The sequence below is a fragment of the Alternaria infectoria genome (genome assembly GCF_024043175.1).
Source record: "Alternaria infectoria strain BMP 0036 chromosome Unknown scaffold_8, whole genome shotgun sequence".
Lineage (NCBI taxonomy): Eukaryota > Fungi > Ascomycota > Dothideomycetes > Pleosporales > Pleosporaceae > Alternaria > Alternaria infectoria.
Window position 1 is genome coordinate 889657 of NW_026250697.1, and position 13427 is coordinate 903083.

A 13427-nucleotide genomic window follows, 5' to 3' on the forward strand; every position below is an offset into this window, starting at 1 on the left:
TTGTACACTCGTAACCTGAAGCACTCTGACATTTCGACTGCTTCGCTTCTGGTCTTGCTTTGCCCTACATCGAACGGTTTCGTCATCGCCTCAACGCGACACCTGGAACTCGTGCAGCCCCGCCACTCGGCTTTAATCAAGCCGGTAACGCGGACGCAGAACAACCGCAATGGCTGGAGAGAGCTCCAAAAAGGCCAATGCCGCTGGCAAGGCAGCCGTCCCGCTCGACCTCGACGGCCACAACCTCCCGCCATCGCCCGCGCCCAGCTCGCCCCGTAATGGCCGCAAGTATGCCCTCATGACGGAGCTGGTCTACACGGAGAGCAGCGACCAGTACAATGCCAGCTCTGTGCCCATCTACCAGGTATGCGACACTCGAATCTCGCTCGGGTAGCAGGTGGCGGCCAAATGGCTAACATGCGCAGTCCGCGACATTCAAGCAGGAGTCCGCGACCGGAGGCGGCGGCGAGTACGACTACACACGCTCCGGCAACCCTACGCGAACACATCTCGAGCGTCACCTTGCCAAGATCATGAACGCCAACCGCGCGCTTGTCGTCTCGTCCGGCATGGGCGCACTCGACGTCATCACCCGCCTCCTACGACCGGGCGACGAAGTCGTGACCGGCGACGATCTGTACGGCGGAACAAACAGACTGCTCAAGTACCTCTCGACACATGGCGGCATCATCGTGCACCACGTCGACACCACAAACCCAGAGAAAGTACGCCAAGTAGTGAGCAACAAGACGGCCATGGTGCTCCTCGAGACGCCCACGAACCCTCTGATAAAGATTTGCGATATTCCCGCCATTGCTAGCATCGCCCACGCCGCGAACCCTACCGCCGTGGTCGCTGTCGACAATACGATGATGTCGCCCATGTTGCTCAACCCGCTCGATCTCGGTTCCGATATCGTCTACGAGTCTGGCACAAAGTACTTGTCCGGTCACCACGATCTCATGGCAGGCGTCATTGCCATCAACGACTCCGCGCTCGGAGATCGCCTCTTTTTCACAATCAATGCCTCAGGATGTGGTCTCTCGCCGTTCGATTCCTGGCTGCTGCTGCGTGGGATCAAGACCCTTGGTGTCCGCATGGAGAAGCAACAAGCAAATGCCATGCGTGTTGCCACATTCCTTGAGTCCCACGGCTTCAAGGTCCGCTATCCTGGTCTCAAGTCGCACCCACAGTACGATTTGCACTGGAGCATGGCACGCGGCGCTGGCGCTGTGTTGTCCTTCGAAACTGGCGATGTCAACATTAGTGAGCGCATTGTAGAGAGCGCAAGGCTCTGGGGCATCAGTGTCAGCTTTGGCTGCGTCAACTCCCTCATCAGCATGCCTTGCCGCATGAGTCACGCCAGCATTGACGAAAAGACCAGAAAGGAAAGGAACATGCCTGAAGACATCATCCGATTGTGCGTTGGCATTGAGGATCCTGAGGATCTTCTTGATGATTTGAGCCGCGCTGTAAGTCCTGTCCTTCTAAAGAATGGCTTCCGTTTAGTTGCTAACATGTCTACAGCTTGTACAAGCTGGTGCTGTAAACATCACAACCGATGGCTTCCGCGCTCTGGCAACAGAGGCTCCTGCCACGGCCCAGCCTACAGACTCTGTCCCTGCTCCAGCAGAGTCGTAAATACCCGTCTCTTTTAGTCACCGCTGTCCTGCATGCCATAGCAGGATAACGTGATACCTTTGATCCCCATGTTGAAAGACACATGTCGGTTTTACTTCACAACTTTCTCTGACCCAGTCACCTCTGTCATTGCCTCAATACAAGGCAGTGTTAACGTGATATTCGTCCAATTACATTAGATCAGCATAGCACATGCGTTGCTAGCGGGAGTTCTTGCGGAATAAAAAGATCTCTTTGTCGTTCAATGAACATGTACATCGATTGGTGCGCCTGTGATCTCTGTGACTTGGTGCGGCTCCGAATTAACCCGGCGTGTGCTTACTCGACTGACTCAAGTCGACAAGTCGATGTGTCGGCATGTTGCTGACATCGAACTCTACTGTACGGTCCGACGGTAATCCGACGATTTGTGCCAAGCATGACGCCACGTATCTATGGAAGATCCGGAGCCCCGTGCCTTCATAGCTCAGCGCACGCCAGCCATCCTATCACTTGGTACTTGAGCATCACAACCATTAGTCTATCCAATCATTCAAGTCCCATCAATTTCTTGCATTACAGCTGCCGATCCTACGACTTCCTTGCGCTCATCCAAAACGCGCCTCAGACATAGTCTCTCGTGCTATCGCAAGGTGTACCTGCACTTCTGAAACAGCCTCAGGCACGCCATCAGACTCGCCGTCCCAGAAGAAAGGAAACGATCACACAACCCTGGTATTACCCCAGACTTCGGATTCGGTTCAATTTTTGGCCTGGGGTGACAAAGCGAGGCTTCATCTCATTGGAGATAATGTCGCATCACCTTCTCTACATCTCCAGCAGCTTCATAATCTTTGAGACTTTGTGGTAGTAACTGCAAGCCTTGGTTCATGATGGTACAGCTCTTAGACTTGCCCCGCGAATTGCGCGATGCTATATACACAGAGCTGCTTCTATCATGCCGACCGCGTCCATCGTTAGAGGATACCAGATCAGACACCGGATGGTGCCGCATACAGGAGCCTGAATCGCCTTTCTCACTTGGCTGTCTAATCGCATCACAGAGGAGACCGCCTACATGTGCTAGCTTCCTGGCGTGCAACCGCCAAGTGAATGAGGAGATGATGCAAATTATCCAGAGAACGAAGCGGAAAGGGCTGCTCGCTGCATGCATGGATTGTTTTGAAGTTTCCGGCACATATCATTTTACATGGCTTTCTGCGCCGCTCGTCACAACAAAAAGAAACGATCTTCGGAGGGAGCAAGACGACGGGAACGCGTCATTTACTAATGTCTTGTCGAGCTGGGCATCATTCCTTCTTGCTCCCATCACAAGTCACCTTACAGGCCTGGGTAGCAGAGTACCCGTATCCAAGGCATACACGACGACCATCGAGCGGCTGTGGGTGGACATCAGAATATCTGAGCCGAATGTAACAGCTGAGCTTGCTCCTTACAACCGCACAGCTTGGGAAGTGTGTGCAGCGCTCAGGCACATATTCGAGCACGGCCCGGATCCCATCTCTAGAAATCGAAAGATCGCTTCTATTGACGAGGTCGTCCTCAACGTGCTACCTCAAGGGACTCCACATGGTACACCTCTCATGTACAGATCAAGATCACTGTCGACGACATTGATACAAGAATTCCCTAAGAATTGGACAGACGTAATACGCGACCAGTTGGTCAATATCTGGGCCAAACTCTGGGCTGCAAATGACTTCAACACGGTGGATTACCAGGCACGATACTATCGCATACTGCTAGAGAAGATCAACAAAGTGCACATCTGCGTTGATGGAAAGACGTTCAAGACAAGAGAATTGGCCATCGAGTTGGAAAGAGGGAGAGCGGAAATGAGGCGGATTGCGAGGAGGTAGCCAGCCATCGAATTAGTCAAGGGCTTTCCTTCCTTTCCTGGTCAAAGTGACTCGAAGCGGTGAGAACGAGCGGCCGGAGATGAAGCGACTGGGTGAAGGCTCTGTGCGCTTTCGATGTGTCTAGAAGTACAATCCATGAAGCAAAACCCGTTCTGTGGATTTGTGTAAATGCACATACATCGTACCTGACATACCTGACACATGCTTTGGGCGGGTTCATCAGCGCATGGGTCTCTAAGAGGCAAAAAGCAAGCTATGCTCGCGGTTCCGCGTCGCTACGGGTGCGGCGTAATGGCTAGCTTGCCATGGCCTCGTCGCATGCCAATGTGCCAAATTGCACGCCCGAGCAGTGTTCCCGATGCTCTAGAAATTGCTGACGAGGCTTTTTCACGTTGAATCGTTCGCGAGCACGCCCATTGGTGCGATGCTGTCAGGGGTAATCTTAGCCTCGGTTCGGCACGCCCTAGTCTAGACCTGCCAGCCGGGCTTCGACGTGAACATTTCCTGACACAAAGGTCTTGTCGATCGAACACGAAGAGCCCGCACCAGCATGCCCTCTTTATGCGAGAACCTTTGCGCCAGCAATAGCCTATGGAGATCGCTATCGATAGCGCCCCGCACACGCGCGACTACAGTCGGACGATAGGTACCCAAGTAAGGCATACCATCGCTGACTACACCTCGTTCAATACGCCCAGTGGCGTGCTTGGCACGGCGAGATACGTTTCGTGAAACAGGGCTCCGCGTGTCGCCCCTTGCTGCTTCAAGCTGCGCCCCTGCCGTCATTCGTCGCCATTGTCAACTTTACGAAGAGACTCCACTGCACCCCACACTCAGATTGGCCAGACCGTCGTCCTTCTGGCTCAGGGGCACAATGTGCCAGACGGCCCCTGCATGCCAACGTGTGTCGCGGATCGCATGTTAGACCATGATGGCGCTGCCAAAGGTGCGGGAGCGAATCCCCGTGGGCGCCATGGGTTTGCGAGGATTTTTTTGTGCGAAGGTGCAGATACGCGTGTTTTATATTTAAACATTGGGTGGGAGATCTTTACTCCTGACGGGAGTGGTTTGTCTTCGCTTGCCTTCATTACTCATATTACCTCACCTACCTCTTGCTTTTGTCACACTCTTTCCTCATCTTCTTTAGCATTCCTTGCTTTCAGTCTTTACAAAAGCTACACCAGCTCTCCATATACATCACTCGCTCACTCGCATTGACCATATCCTGTCCTTTGAATAGCATTACTGCTTAACACTACTTCAACTGCTGGACGGTTGCCACACTGAATCCGATACTTACGGACAAGATGGCGGCGTCTAATGCTTCGACTACGAAGACGCTTCGCCCAGATAATATTGAGATACCACCACCTTCATCGAGTGGTACGAACAAGCCAGCAGAGGAGTTTGAGGGTCCCATATCACCGCGGTCATGGCGACACCGTACTGTTACGTACCAGGTTCCCTCGAGAAGGGTAACCAACGGCAGCTTAGATGCTGAAGATTACTTTGTAGGTTTCTCTTCAATATGATAGCCTTGCATCTTACTAACAATCAACAGATCGGTCCTCGTGACATGTCCAAGCACAGCAAATGGCCATACTTCATGCGAATGCACGGCTCGGTCTTTCCCAAGATGATTTTACCACTCACAGTAGTAACTCTCTGGTCGACTCTCATCACATGCGTCTCTGAATTCATATTTGAGCTCAAAGTCAGCACTCTTCTTCTGACCGTTCTTGGTTTCGTCGTTGGTCTTGCCATTTCTTTCCGAACAAGCACCGCATACGAGCGTTACACCGAGGGCCGAAAGTACTGGAGTCAGTTGATCTTTGTTAGCCAAAACTTGGCAAGGACCATTTGGTACCACACTTCCGAACGCGAAGGCGACCTCGGAAAGGAGGATCTTCTCAACAAGCTCTCTGCGCTCAACCTTCTCAACGCGTTTGCCTGCTCTGTCAAGCACAGACTCCGGTTTGAGCCTGGTATCGACTACCCCGATCTTCGCGACCGCATTGAGTACCTAGATACTTTCGCCCGCGCTGCTGAGCTCGACATCCCCAAGCCAGGAGACAAGAAGAAGATCAAGGCTGTTGGTGAATACCTCGGTGTCACATTCGCCGAGTCGAACCCCCGCAAGAGGATCAAGCGCTCCAAGAAGCCTCTCGGCAACCTGTCTCTCGAAATCCTGAACCATCTTTCCTGCTACGTCCACAGCATCATCGACAATGAAACGCTCAAGGTCGGTCTCTACCAGAACCAAGCCATTACCGGTGTTGTTCAGCTCAACGAGGCCCTCACTGGTATGGATCGTGTTCTCCAGACTCCTTTGCCTATCGCCTACTCCATCGCTATCTCGCAAATCACTTGGGTCTACGTCATGATGTTGCCTTTCCAACTGTGGGATGACCTCCGCTGGATCACCATCCCCGGTTGCATCTTCGCCGCCTACATTATGTAAGTTTCACTCAATCCACTTCCTATAATTAACGCTGACAACCTCTAGCATCGGTCTCTCAGCCATCGGTCGCGAAATCGAGAACCCCTTCGGTCACGACGTCAACGATCTTCCCCTTGAAGCCTACTGCGAAGAACTCGAAATGGACATCGACACCATCACTGCGCAACCACCTCCCGCCGCCGCCGAATTCATGCGCCGCCCAGGCAACATGCCCATCTGGCCGCTCAGCCAGAAGAACTTCGAGTCCTGGGCCGGAAGGAGCAAGCAGGATATCCGCGATGCGCTGATGACAAAGACAAAGGCGGATATGGCGGTCCGCAAGAGCTTTGCTGTTGCGAGGGAGAGTGAGAGCGAGGAGAAGGAACATCATGGGTTGCAGCAGCAACATGATGCGTAGACGGAAAAGCAGTGGAGTTGTGCATTCGCATTTTAGAAGCGTTGGGCGCTGGTCAGGTGTTTATGGGTGTGTTCTTTCATCTTCCACCCAGGTTGTGCTTTCGATTCCACAAAAAGGGTTTCCACATCCCGCATAGCGTGGATTTTATACGTGGCAATACTAGCCTATATTACACTGCGTTACTGTTTTCTCAAGTCTAGTGCCTATTTGGATGGTGATCTTTGCTTTCGAGGTGCGGACTACCGAGCCATGAACCCGTATATTTTCATTGCTCCGAATTTGTACTATCGTCGTCGGATAACCCCGGTTGGTCAGCTATTGGTGACCTAGATATGGTGTTGAATGAGCGCTGTTGACTGTGGACAGACTGATGGACTATTGCAAGGTGCATGAAGACCATTTCTCCATCGATGTGGACATTTGAGATGGTTGCAACAAAGCGATCATACAGTTGGCATCAGATGAGTATGCGCCTGCAACCTATGTGTGCTTTTTGTGGTGTTCGTCGTATAAGCGACGACGACGGAACTCACAAAGCATCGTGCCTGCCCTAGGCTAGCGCGTGATGGCGCTTGGGCGTATGACGTCGCACCTACCCTACGCTTCACATCTGACGCTTGGGACGACTGCTCACATGCGGCCCAGGCCATCATTCATCCAAACGGCCCGTCTGCGTCAGGCGTGAACTAATGCACCCCTCTTACTTTGCGGGTCTGATATGCCTAGACCTGCTAGCATCTGGCATTTCTTTCACACTTTACAGCTGAGCTGAACTTGGCCAAACCTCACCCAGGCAACATCTTCAATGTCTGCAAACACAATGCCGGACCCACCGGCTACTTCGTCATCCGTACAGACAACCGCGACGGAGATTCCAACCATCATCGAACCAGAAGCAGACGCAGAAGAGCGTGGCCGGCTCAAGCGACGTAGGCAGTCGTCACAGCATTCTCCACGCCGTGCATCCTCACCATCTCGCGGCCACGATCGCAACAGCGGTTCCCGATATCGAGAGCATCACCGCAAACATCACCGTCCCTCCTCTCCGACGTCTTCCGTCTCTCCGCCCACATCCGACCAGAAGAAGACCAGGCGGCGTAGTGATGCCGAGCCTGATCATACATTCAGAGGACGAGCACGCAACAGGAGTGGCAGCAGGGGAAGGACTAGGAGCCCCATCTTGGAAGCCGACGATGCATGTGCCGAAAGCGAAGATGATGTAAAGAGATTCAGGAAGAGAAGTGCGCCGCCCAGTCGGCACAGGATTGACGACTCGGACGAGGGGGGTGAGGTTCGGCGGCAGAGAAGCTACCCCAATCTATACAAAGAGGACAGGAGAGATTCGAAGGGCGAGGCTGGAGGGAAGACACAAGAAGTGGGTTTCGTGAACTCGACAGGAGAAACTGAAGCGGTGCCCCACTAGGTGGACTAGCGTTCTGATTTGTTCTGGCCTGTGTACTCAGGACATATTCCTACAGAAGAGGTTCACTATGATACTCTGATGCATGTTGATTATGTACGAATAGCACTCTGTGGTTGCGTTTGCCTGGCTCCAGCTGTCTTGTTACTGACCACAGCACGCGACAACTGTTCCAGGGTCTCGATTGCATGATCGCAGCGTGGCTGTGCACGCGACTCAAACGTGGCGCCTACAACGCGCCTGCATCGTGCTACCGTGTTCGATGCTTGCTGCCCCTACGATGACTGCCGAGATCTTTTCTGCAGGTACAGCATAGATCGCATCCGAAGACTCCGGACTGCTCACCTCAGCATCGTATCCATCGTCTCGAAGGTTCCATCGCGAGGCGCAACAAAAAGCGCCCCACCCCCGCGGCCCTACCAATCATTGAAGCTTAACTCCGCCCTCACTCCCGTCGATTAACCTTCAGCCTTACCCCCTCCGTCGCTCGCTCACTTACCCCGTTATGCCTCCGCCAGGCAACGAATATGCCGCCGAGCAGCTGAAGAACTCGGGCAACAAGTGCTTCAAGAATGGCGACTACGAAGGAGCTGAGGGGCTGTACTCGCAGGCGATTCAGAAGAACTCCGCCAACCCTCTGTTGTTCACGAACCGCGCAAATGCGAGGCTAAAGTTGGAGAAATGGGAAGGAGTTATAGATGACTGTATACGGAGTATTGAGCTCTTGAAGGACAACATGAAGGCATTCTTTTACTTGGGTATGCTCTCATTCCCTACAGAGGGGCGTCAATCGTGACAGTCGCCTTACCACCATTGCGCGAGCTCTGCATGTCAAATCCCAGGCTGATGATAGTATAGCGCAAGCTCAACTCGCGATTAATCATCCCAACGAAGCCCTATCTTCGGCCCTCATGGCCTACGAACTATGCACCACCTCCGCGCAACAAACCTCCAACGCAGCCACAATATCCGCTCTCGTTTTGAAATGCAAGAAAGCCAAATGGGACATCCGCGAGCGAGAAAGGATACGGCGGCGTGGCGATCTGCTCTCCGACCTTGAAATGATGCTGGAAACAGAGTTCAAGAAGGACATGGATGAGATAGAAGCACGTATGGAGGCTGGGGAAACCAGTCGCTCAGACGGGCAGGAAGAGAAAGCAGAGCGAAAGACAGAGTTCGAGAAGAAGCGCGACGACCTCAGAACCGCATTCGCGATTTCTGACCCGGAGCATCAGCAGAAACGTGAGGTCCCGGATTACCTCGTCGATGGCATAACGTTTGAGATTATGCACGACCCGGTCGTAACTAAGAATGGAAGATCGTACGAGCGCGCTACGCTGATTGAGCACCTCAAACGCAGTCCAACGGACCCGCTGACGAGAGAGACTCTTACCATCAACGAGCTGAGACCAAACATTGCCCTCAAGGAGGCATGTGAAGAGTTCATGACTGCAAATTCTGGGTGGGTCTATGATTGGTAGGTTTGCGAGACTTCATTGGTCCGCTTTATATCATGGCAGGTACGTAGGGGGGAGGAACAAAGATAGTCTAGGAGCGTGGAGGATGTGCGCTGACAGTATTGTAGTGAGGAGGGTGAGGTAGATTCGGATGCGCGCTGGGCGCGCTTATCTTCAGCTTGAGGTCGACCCCACAGTCAATGTGCGCGGACGATTATCATATTTGCATCGACTGGCGTTTGTTGTTGGGAATGTCGTCTTTTGTGCCTGTACACTCATCATCAGCGAGTATTGAGCGCTGTTGAAGCGGTCGTAGTTCGATACCCACAGCTACATGTATTCCTCCATTCTCTCTTCTGGCATCTTGACGACACGTTCCTGAAACGACATTTTTGGAACCACATTCTTGAAACCACATTCCTGAGACCACATTCCTGATGGGACACTTGCTGTGGAAAAGGGATAGTACGTGTTCTACCAAGACCCTCGGCACACCGCTTCCACGAAAGCGCTGACGCCCAGAATTCCAGGGCGCTCCTTTTCAGTACTGATGTTCAGTTGGACTTGCAGCGCTCAAGCGTCCAGCTCGGATGGTCGATCTTGAAGACGGCCTCGCTTACGTGGGCCTAACGTTGGCCTGCTAAGCTCCACACTATTTTGTAGCAACCTCGGCAGCTTGCAGCCTGTGATCGCTGGCTGCCTTGACTACATTAATCTGGCTTCTAACCCAAACTGTAAAGCCGTGGTTGCATCAAATACGCTAGGAAAGCTTCCATGGGGTGTAAAGTACATGTGGCAACCGGTCAGGATCTCGTATTTCGACTAGTCTCGGGCGCACGATGATGGGATACACCGATGTAAGATAAAAGGCGGGCTAAGAAGGGGAGTTGGGATACTCCGCAGCTTTTAATCTAACAACTGAACAGCTCGATCACAAGCACCTACAAGCACCTATTCTCTCGCCTTGCTAGTACCTATCACGACACATGATGGATACAACACGCCCCGCTCCCTGGCCACAGGCCACTAATGAACTTCTTCCAAACACACTGTTCAAACTCGCGGCTCAATATCCTTCCGCGACGTACGCAGAGTTTCCGGTGAACCTGCACAAGATCGAGGATGGATATCGTAAGATCACGTTTGCTGAAGTAGCAAATGCTGTTTCTGCTTTCGCACGGTGGATAGAAGAGAACATCGGGAAGCTGCAAGAAGAGGAAAAAGATGGAACAAGAACTTTGGTGTACATGGGACCGAACGACATACGATATGCGGTATCATGTTTGGGAAGTGTGATTGCGGGATACAAGGTAAGTCGTCCTCCGACATGAGCGTCTTGATGGTGGTTTAAATGGCTAAGGACGAGGATAGATGCTCTTTCCATCGCCAAGATACGGAGCTGAGGCACTGGTCAAATTGATTGAGAGTGTGGACGCAAAGGCCATGCTAAAGTCTGAGATTCCGATACCAGTTGTCAAAGACGTTCTGTCAATGAAGGATATGAAGACCCTCCAGATACCGAGTGTAGAGCAACTGCTCACCTCAAAAGCGGAGCCGTATCCGTACAACAAGACCTATCAGCAAAATTCCCGCGAACCTTTCGTTTGTCTCCGTACGTACTCTCGCTCTCGCCTATCTCTACTACCTCTAACCGACCGCAGATACATCCGGCACGACGGGCTTTCCCAAGCCCATTCTCTGGACACACGAGTGGACGAACAGTGTAGCCCAAACCATGTATCTCACCGCACCACCAGGTTACGAACTAGAGCAAGAGCTTCTCTACGGATCAGGGAACGGCCGAGGTATGCGAGCAATGTTTCTCTTCCCACCTTTCCACGCCAGCGGTATGATCGGTATGATCCTCTTTCCACTGCAGCTTGGTGTAACACCAATTTACCCGCCGACATGGATGACACCAGCTGCGGGTGTGGACAGCGCACTAGCTGCTTTGGACATCATCGCCGCAAGGGATGGAGGCGTCGGTGTCGATTGCCTGACACTCGTGCCACCCTGTGTCGAGTATCTAAGCAAGAGCCCAGAAGTCCTACAGAGACTCAGCCAGAGAACGCAACAAATCGGCTGGGGTGGCGGCAGTGTGAGTAGTCATGCGAGTGAGTTCGTCGCAGCGCAGGTGTCTGTGTTGAATGTTATGGCATCGACCGAACTCGGCGTCTGGCCCAGTATTCGTCGCAAAGATGCAAACTCAGTGCAATCTGCGTACTGGGAGTACACGACACTTCACCCCGCTCTCAATATCCGCTTCGACCCTGTTTCTGCTTCCACGGACGGTGTCACTCTATATGAAGCTGTCATGCACCGCAACGACGGGAACGAGCACGGCGGCTATGTACAACCCATCTTCTCCATCTTCCCAGACGCAAAGGAAAGGCGACTGGGCGATCTATTTACAAAGCATCACGAAGATTCAGAGCGATGGAAACACTACGGCCGGGCTGATGATCTTCTCGTTTTTCTGACGAACGAGAAGTTCTTCCCTACGGCGGCAGAACAGAGGGTTGCAAGTCATGCTTCAGTTGCGGAGGTAGCGATGGTAGGGACGAGAAGGCCTAAAGCCTCGTTGATTGTTAGGATGGAAGATGGGAAGGATGTGCATGAGATTTGGGATACGGTGGAGGAAGTGAACAAGAGCTCGCCGGTTTATGCGCGGGTGGGAATGGATATGATACTGGCTGTGAAAGAGCCGTTCCCAAAGACGGCGAAGGGAACAGTGCAGAAAAAGGCTTTGCTGGATTTGTATGAGCAGAAACTGGACGCTTTGTACGGAGGTGTTAGTGCCTAGGCGCATGCGACCTGCACATAGAACTAACACCCAAAGTTTAAGCATTGCCGCTTAGCTGCTGTTTCCATCCTGCCGGGCAGGTACCAGTGCATGCTAATCCACTGTCGCTGTTCATATTGGAACAAAGTATCTTCGCCGTACCACCATTTTTCGGCCTGATATCGATATTTTTGAACTTCAAGCCCAAGCAAGGTGCGCCACGACTGCAGTAGATACCCGCGGCCACGTTGTATCTCGAGGTACCAGTGATGTTTTCCCAGGTAATGTCGCTAATCTTCAAGCGGCTTGAATCGCAATTCTGGTAGCTGTAGATGCACGGGGAGACGTATATAGGCTGATTGACGTCCTGAAACTTGATGTTGCGGAAGGTGACGTTCTTCACATGGCCTTGGCCAGGGTATGTCTTGATCCAGGCCGCGTTGGAACTATGAATGGCAGTAATGTCTTCGAAGAGTACGTTGTCTACAGTCTCGGGAACGTTCGTGGGATTGCCCATTGAGCCAATCACCATGGCGCCAGACTCGTAGCAGGTGGCATTCTTAACATGGATGTTCTTGCTGTTGCCTTTAACCGATATGCAGTCCTTCGAATAGATTAGGTATAGCACAGACACGAGATCGATGAGGACTTACATCGCCACACGTCACCACCCAGTTTTTGAGAACAATATCTTGGGAGTTCCAGCTATCGAAGCCATCAGTATTGACGGTACCCCACTGGGAGGATGAAGTGGCGTTCATGTCAAGGTTTGTCATCGTGATGTTCTGCGAGTAGGCGACGAATGTATGCCTGTTGTGCGGTTAGCAATGGGCTCACAACCGGTAAGTATGGTTCCTCATGTCGTTGGAGAGACATACCAGAACTGGGACTGCCTCCAAGTAATTCCATCAATCCATACGTTCTTCGCATGCCAGAGTGTCAGACTGATGGGCCTACCGGCCATGTTGCTCCCATCACGGTTCACGTCGTACCACTTCTGCCCATTGCCAAAGAAGAGTGCTTCACCGTGACCTTGCAGAGTGAAGTTCTCACCGCCAAGACGGAATGCTGTACTTCGTTGAGAATATGTCACACTGACGCTGTTGCGTACCCAGTACTGGATGTCGTCGCTCCAAGTCAGTTTGCCGCGGATGGAGATGTCACAGTTCTTAAGGTCCAGGACGTCCATAACTTTGGCGATGGTGTAGTCACCTGTCGTTATCTCAATCTGACCGTTCTGGCCACATTGCTTGAAGGCGTCCATGATGGAAGGGCTGTCATCCTTGGTGCCGGACGGAGTGACGGTGCAGAGTGTGCCGGTCTTGGTCATACCAGCAAGTGCTGGTACGAGCAGAAGCCATAGATGAAGTAAAGCGAGCTGAGTCATTTTGTCGACTTCGAACAGAGTCC

At 52.5% G+C, this 13427-nt stretch overlaps 5 protein-coding genes across 5 annotated transcripts; 4 read left to right on the forward strand and 1 right to left on the reverse strand.

The window, feature by feature from the left end:
* Positions 1-169: 169 nt before the first annotated feature.
* Positions 170-1641, forward strand: MET2 (homoserine O- acetyltransferase; the record flags this gene model as incomplete). Its single annotated transcript, XM_051497094.1, has 3 exons — positions 170-364; positions 426-1472; positions 1528-1641. The coding sequence occupies 3 exons, from the start codon at positions 170-172 to the stop codon at positions 1639-1641; spliced, it is 1356 nt and encodes a 451-aa protein (XP_051352754.1).
* Positions 1642-4807: 3166 nt separating this feature from the next.
* J4E92_005717 (uncharacterized protein) lies at positions 4808-6358 on the forward strand (the record flags this gene model as incomplete). Its single annotated transcript, XM_051497095.1, has 3 exons — positions 4808-5011; positions 5062-5957; positions 6007-6358. 3 exons carry the CDS (start codon positions 4808-4810, stop codon positions 6356-6358), a joined length of 1452 nt encoding a protein of 483 aa, XP_051352755.1.
* A 1925-nt stretch (positions 6359-8283) lies between these two features.
* On the forward strand, positions 8284-9259 carry J4E92_005718 (uncharacterized protein; the record flags this gene model as incomplete). Its single annotated transcript, XM_051497096.1, has 2 exons — positions 8284-8536; positions 8637-9259. 2 exons carry the CDS (start codon positions 8284-8286, stop codon positions 9257-9259), a joined length of 876 nt encoding a protein of 291 aa, XP_051352756.1.
* A 965-nt stretch (positions 9260-10224) lies between these two features.
* J4E92_005719 (uncharacterized protein) lies at positions 10225-12038 on the forward strand (the record flags this gene model as incomplete). The annotated part of the gene is made up of 3 exons (XM_051497097.1): positions 10225-10545; positions 10640-10847; positions 10897-12038. The coding sequence occupies 3 exons, from the start codon at positions 10225-10227 to the stop codon at positions 12036-12038; spliced, it is 1671 nt and encodes a 556-aa protein (XP_051352757.1).
* A 37-nt stretch (positions 12039-12075) lies between these two features.
* On the reverse strand, positions 12076-13404 carry J4E92_005720 (uncharacterized protein; the record flags this gene model as incomplete). Its single annotated transcript, XM_051497098.1, has 3 exons — positions 12076-12621; positions 12671-12827; positions 12896-13404. 3 exons carry the CDS (start codon positions 13402-13404, stop codon positions 12076-12078), a joined length of 1212 nt encoding a protein of 403 aa, XP_051352758.1.
* Positions 13405-13427: the final 23 nt, after the last annotated feature.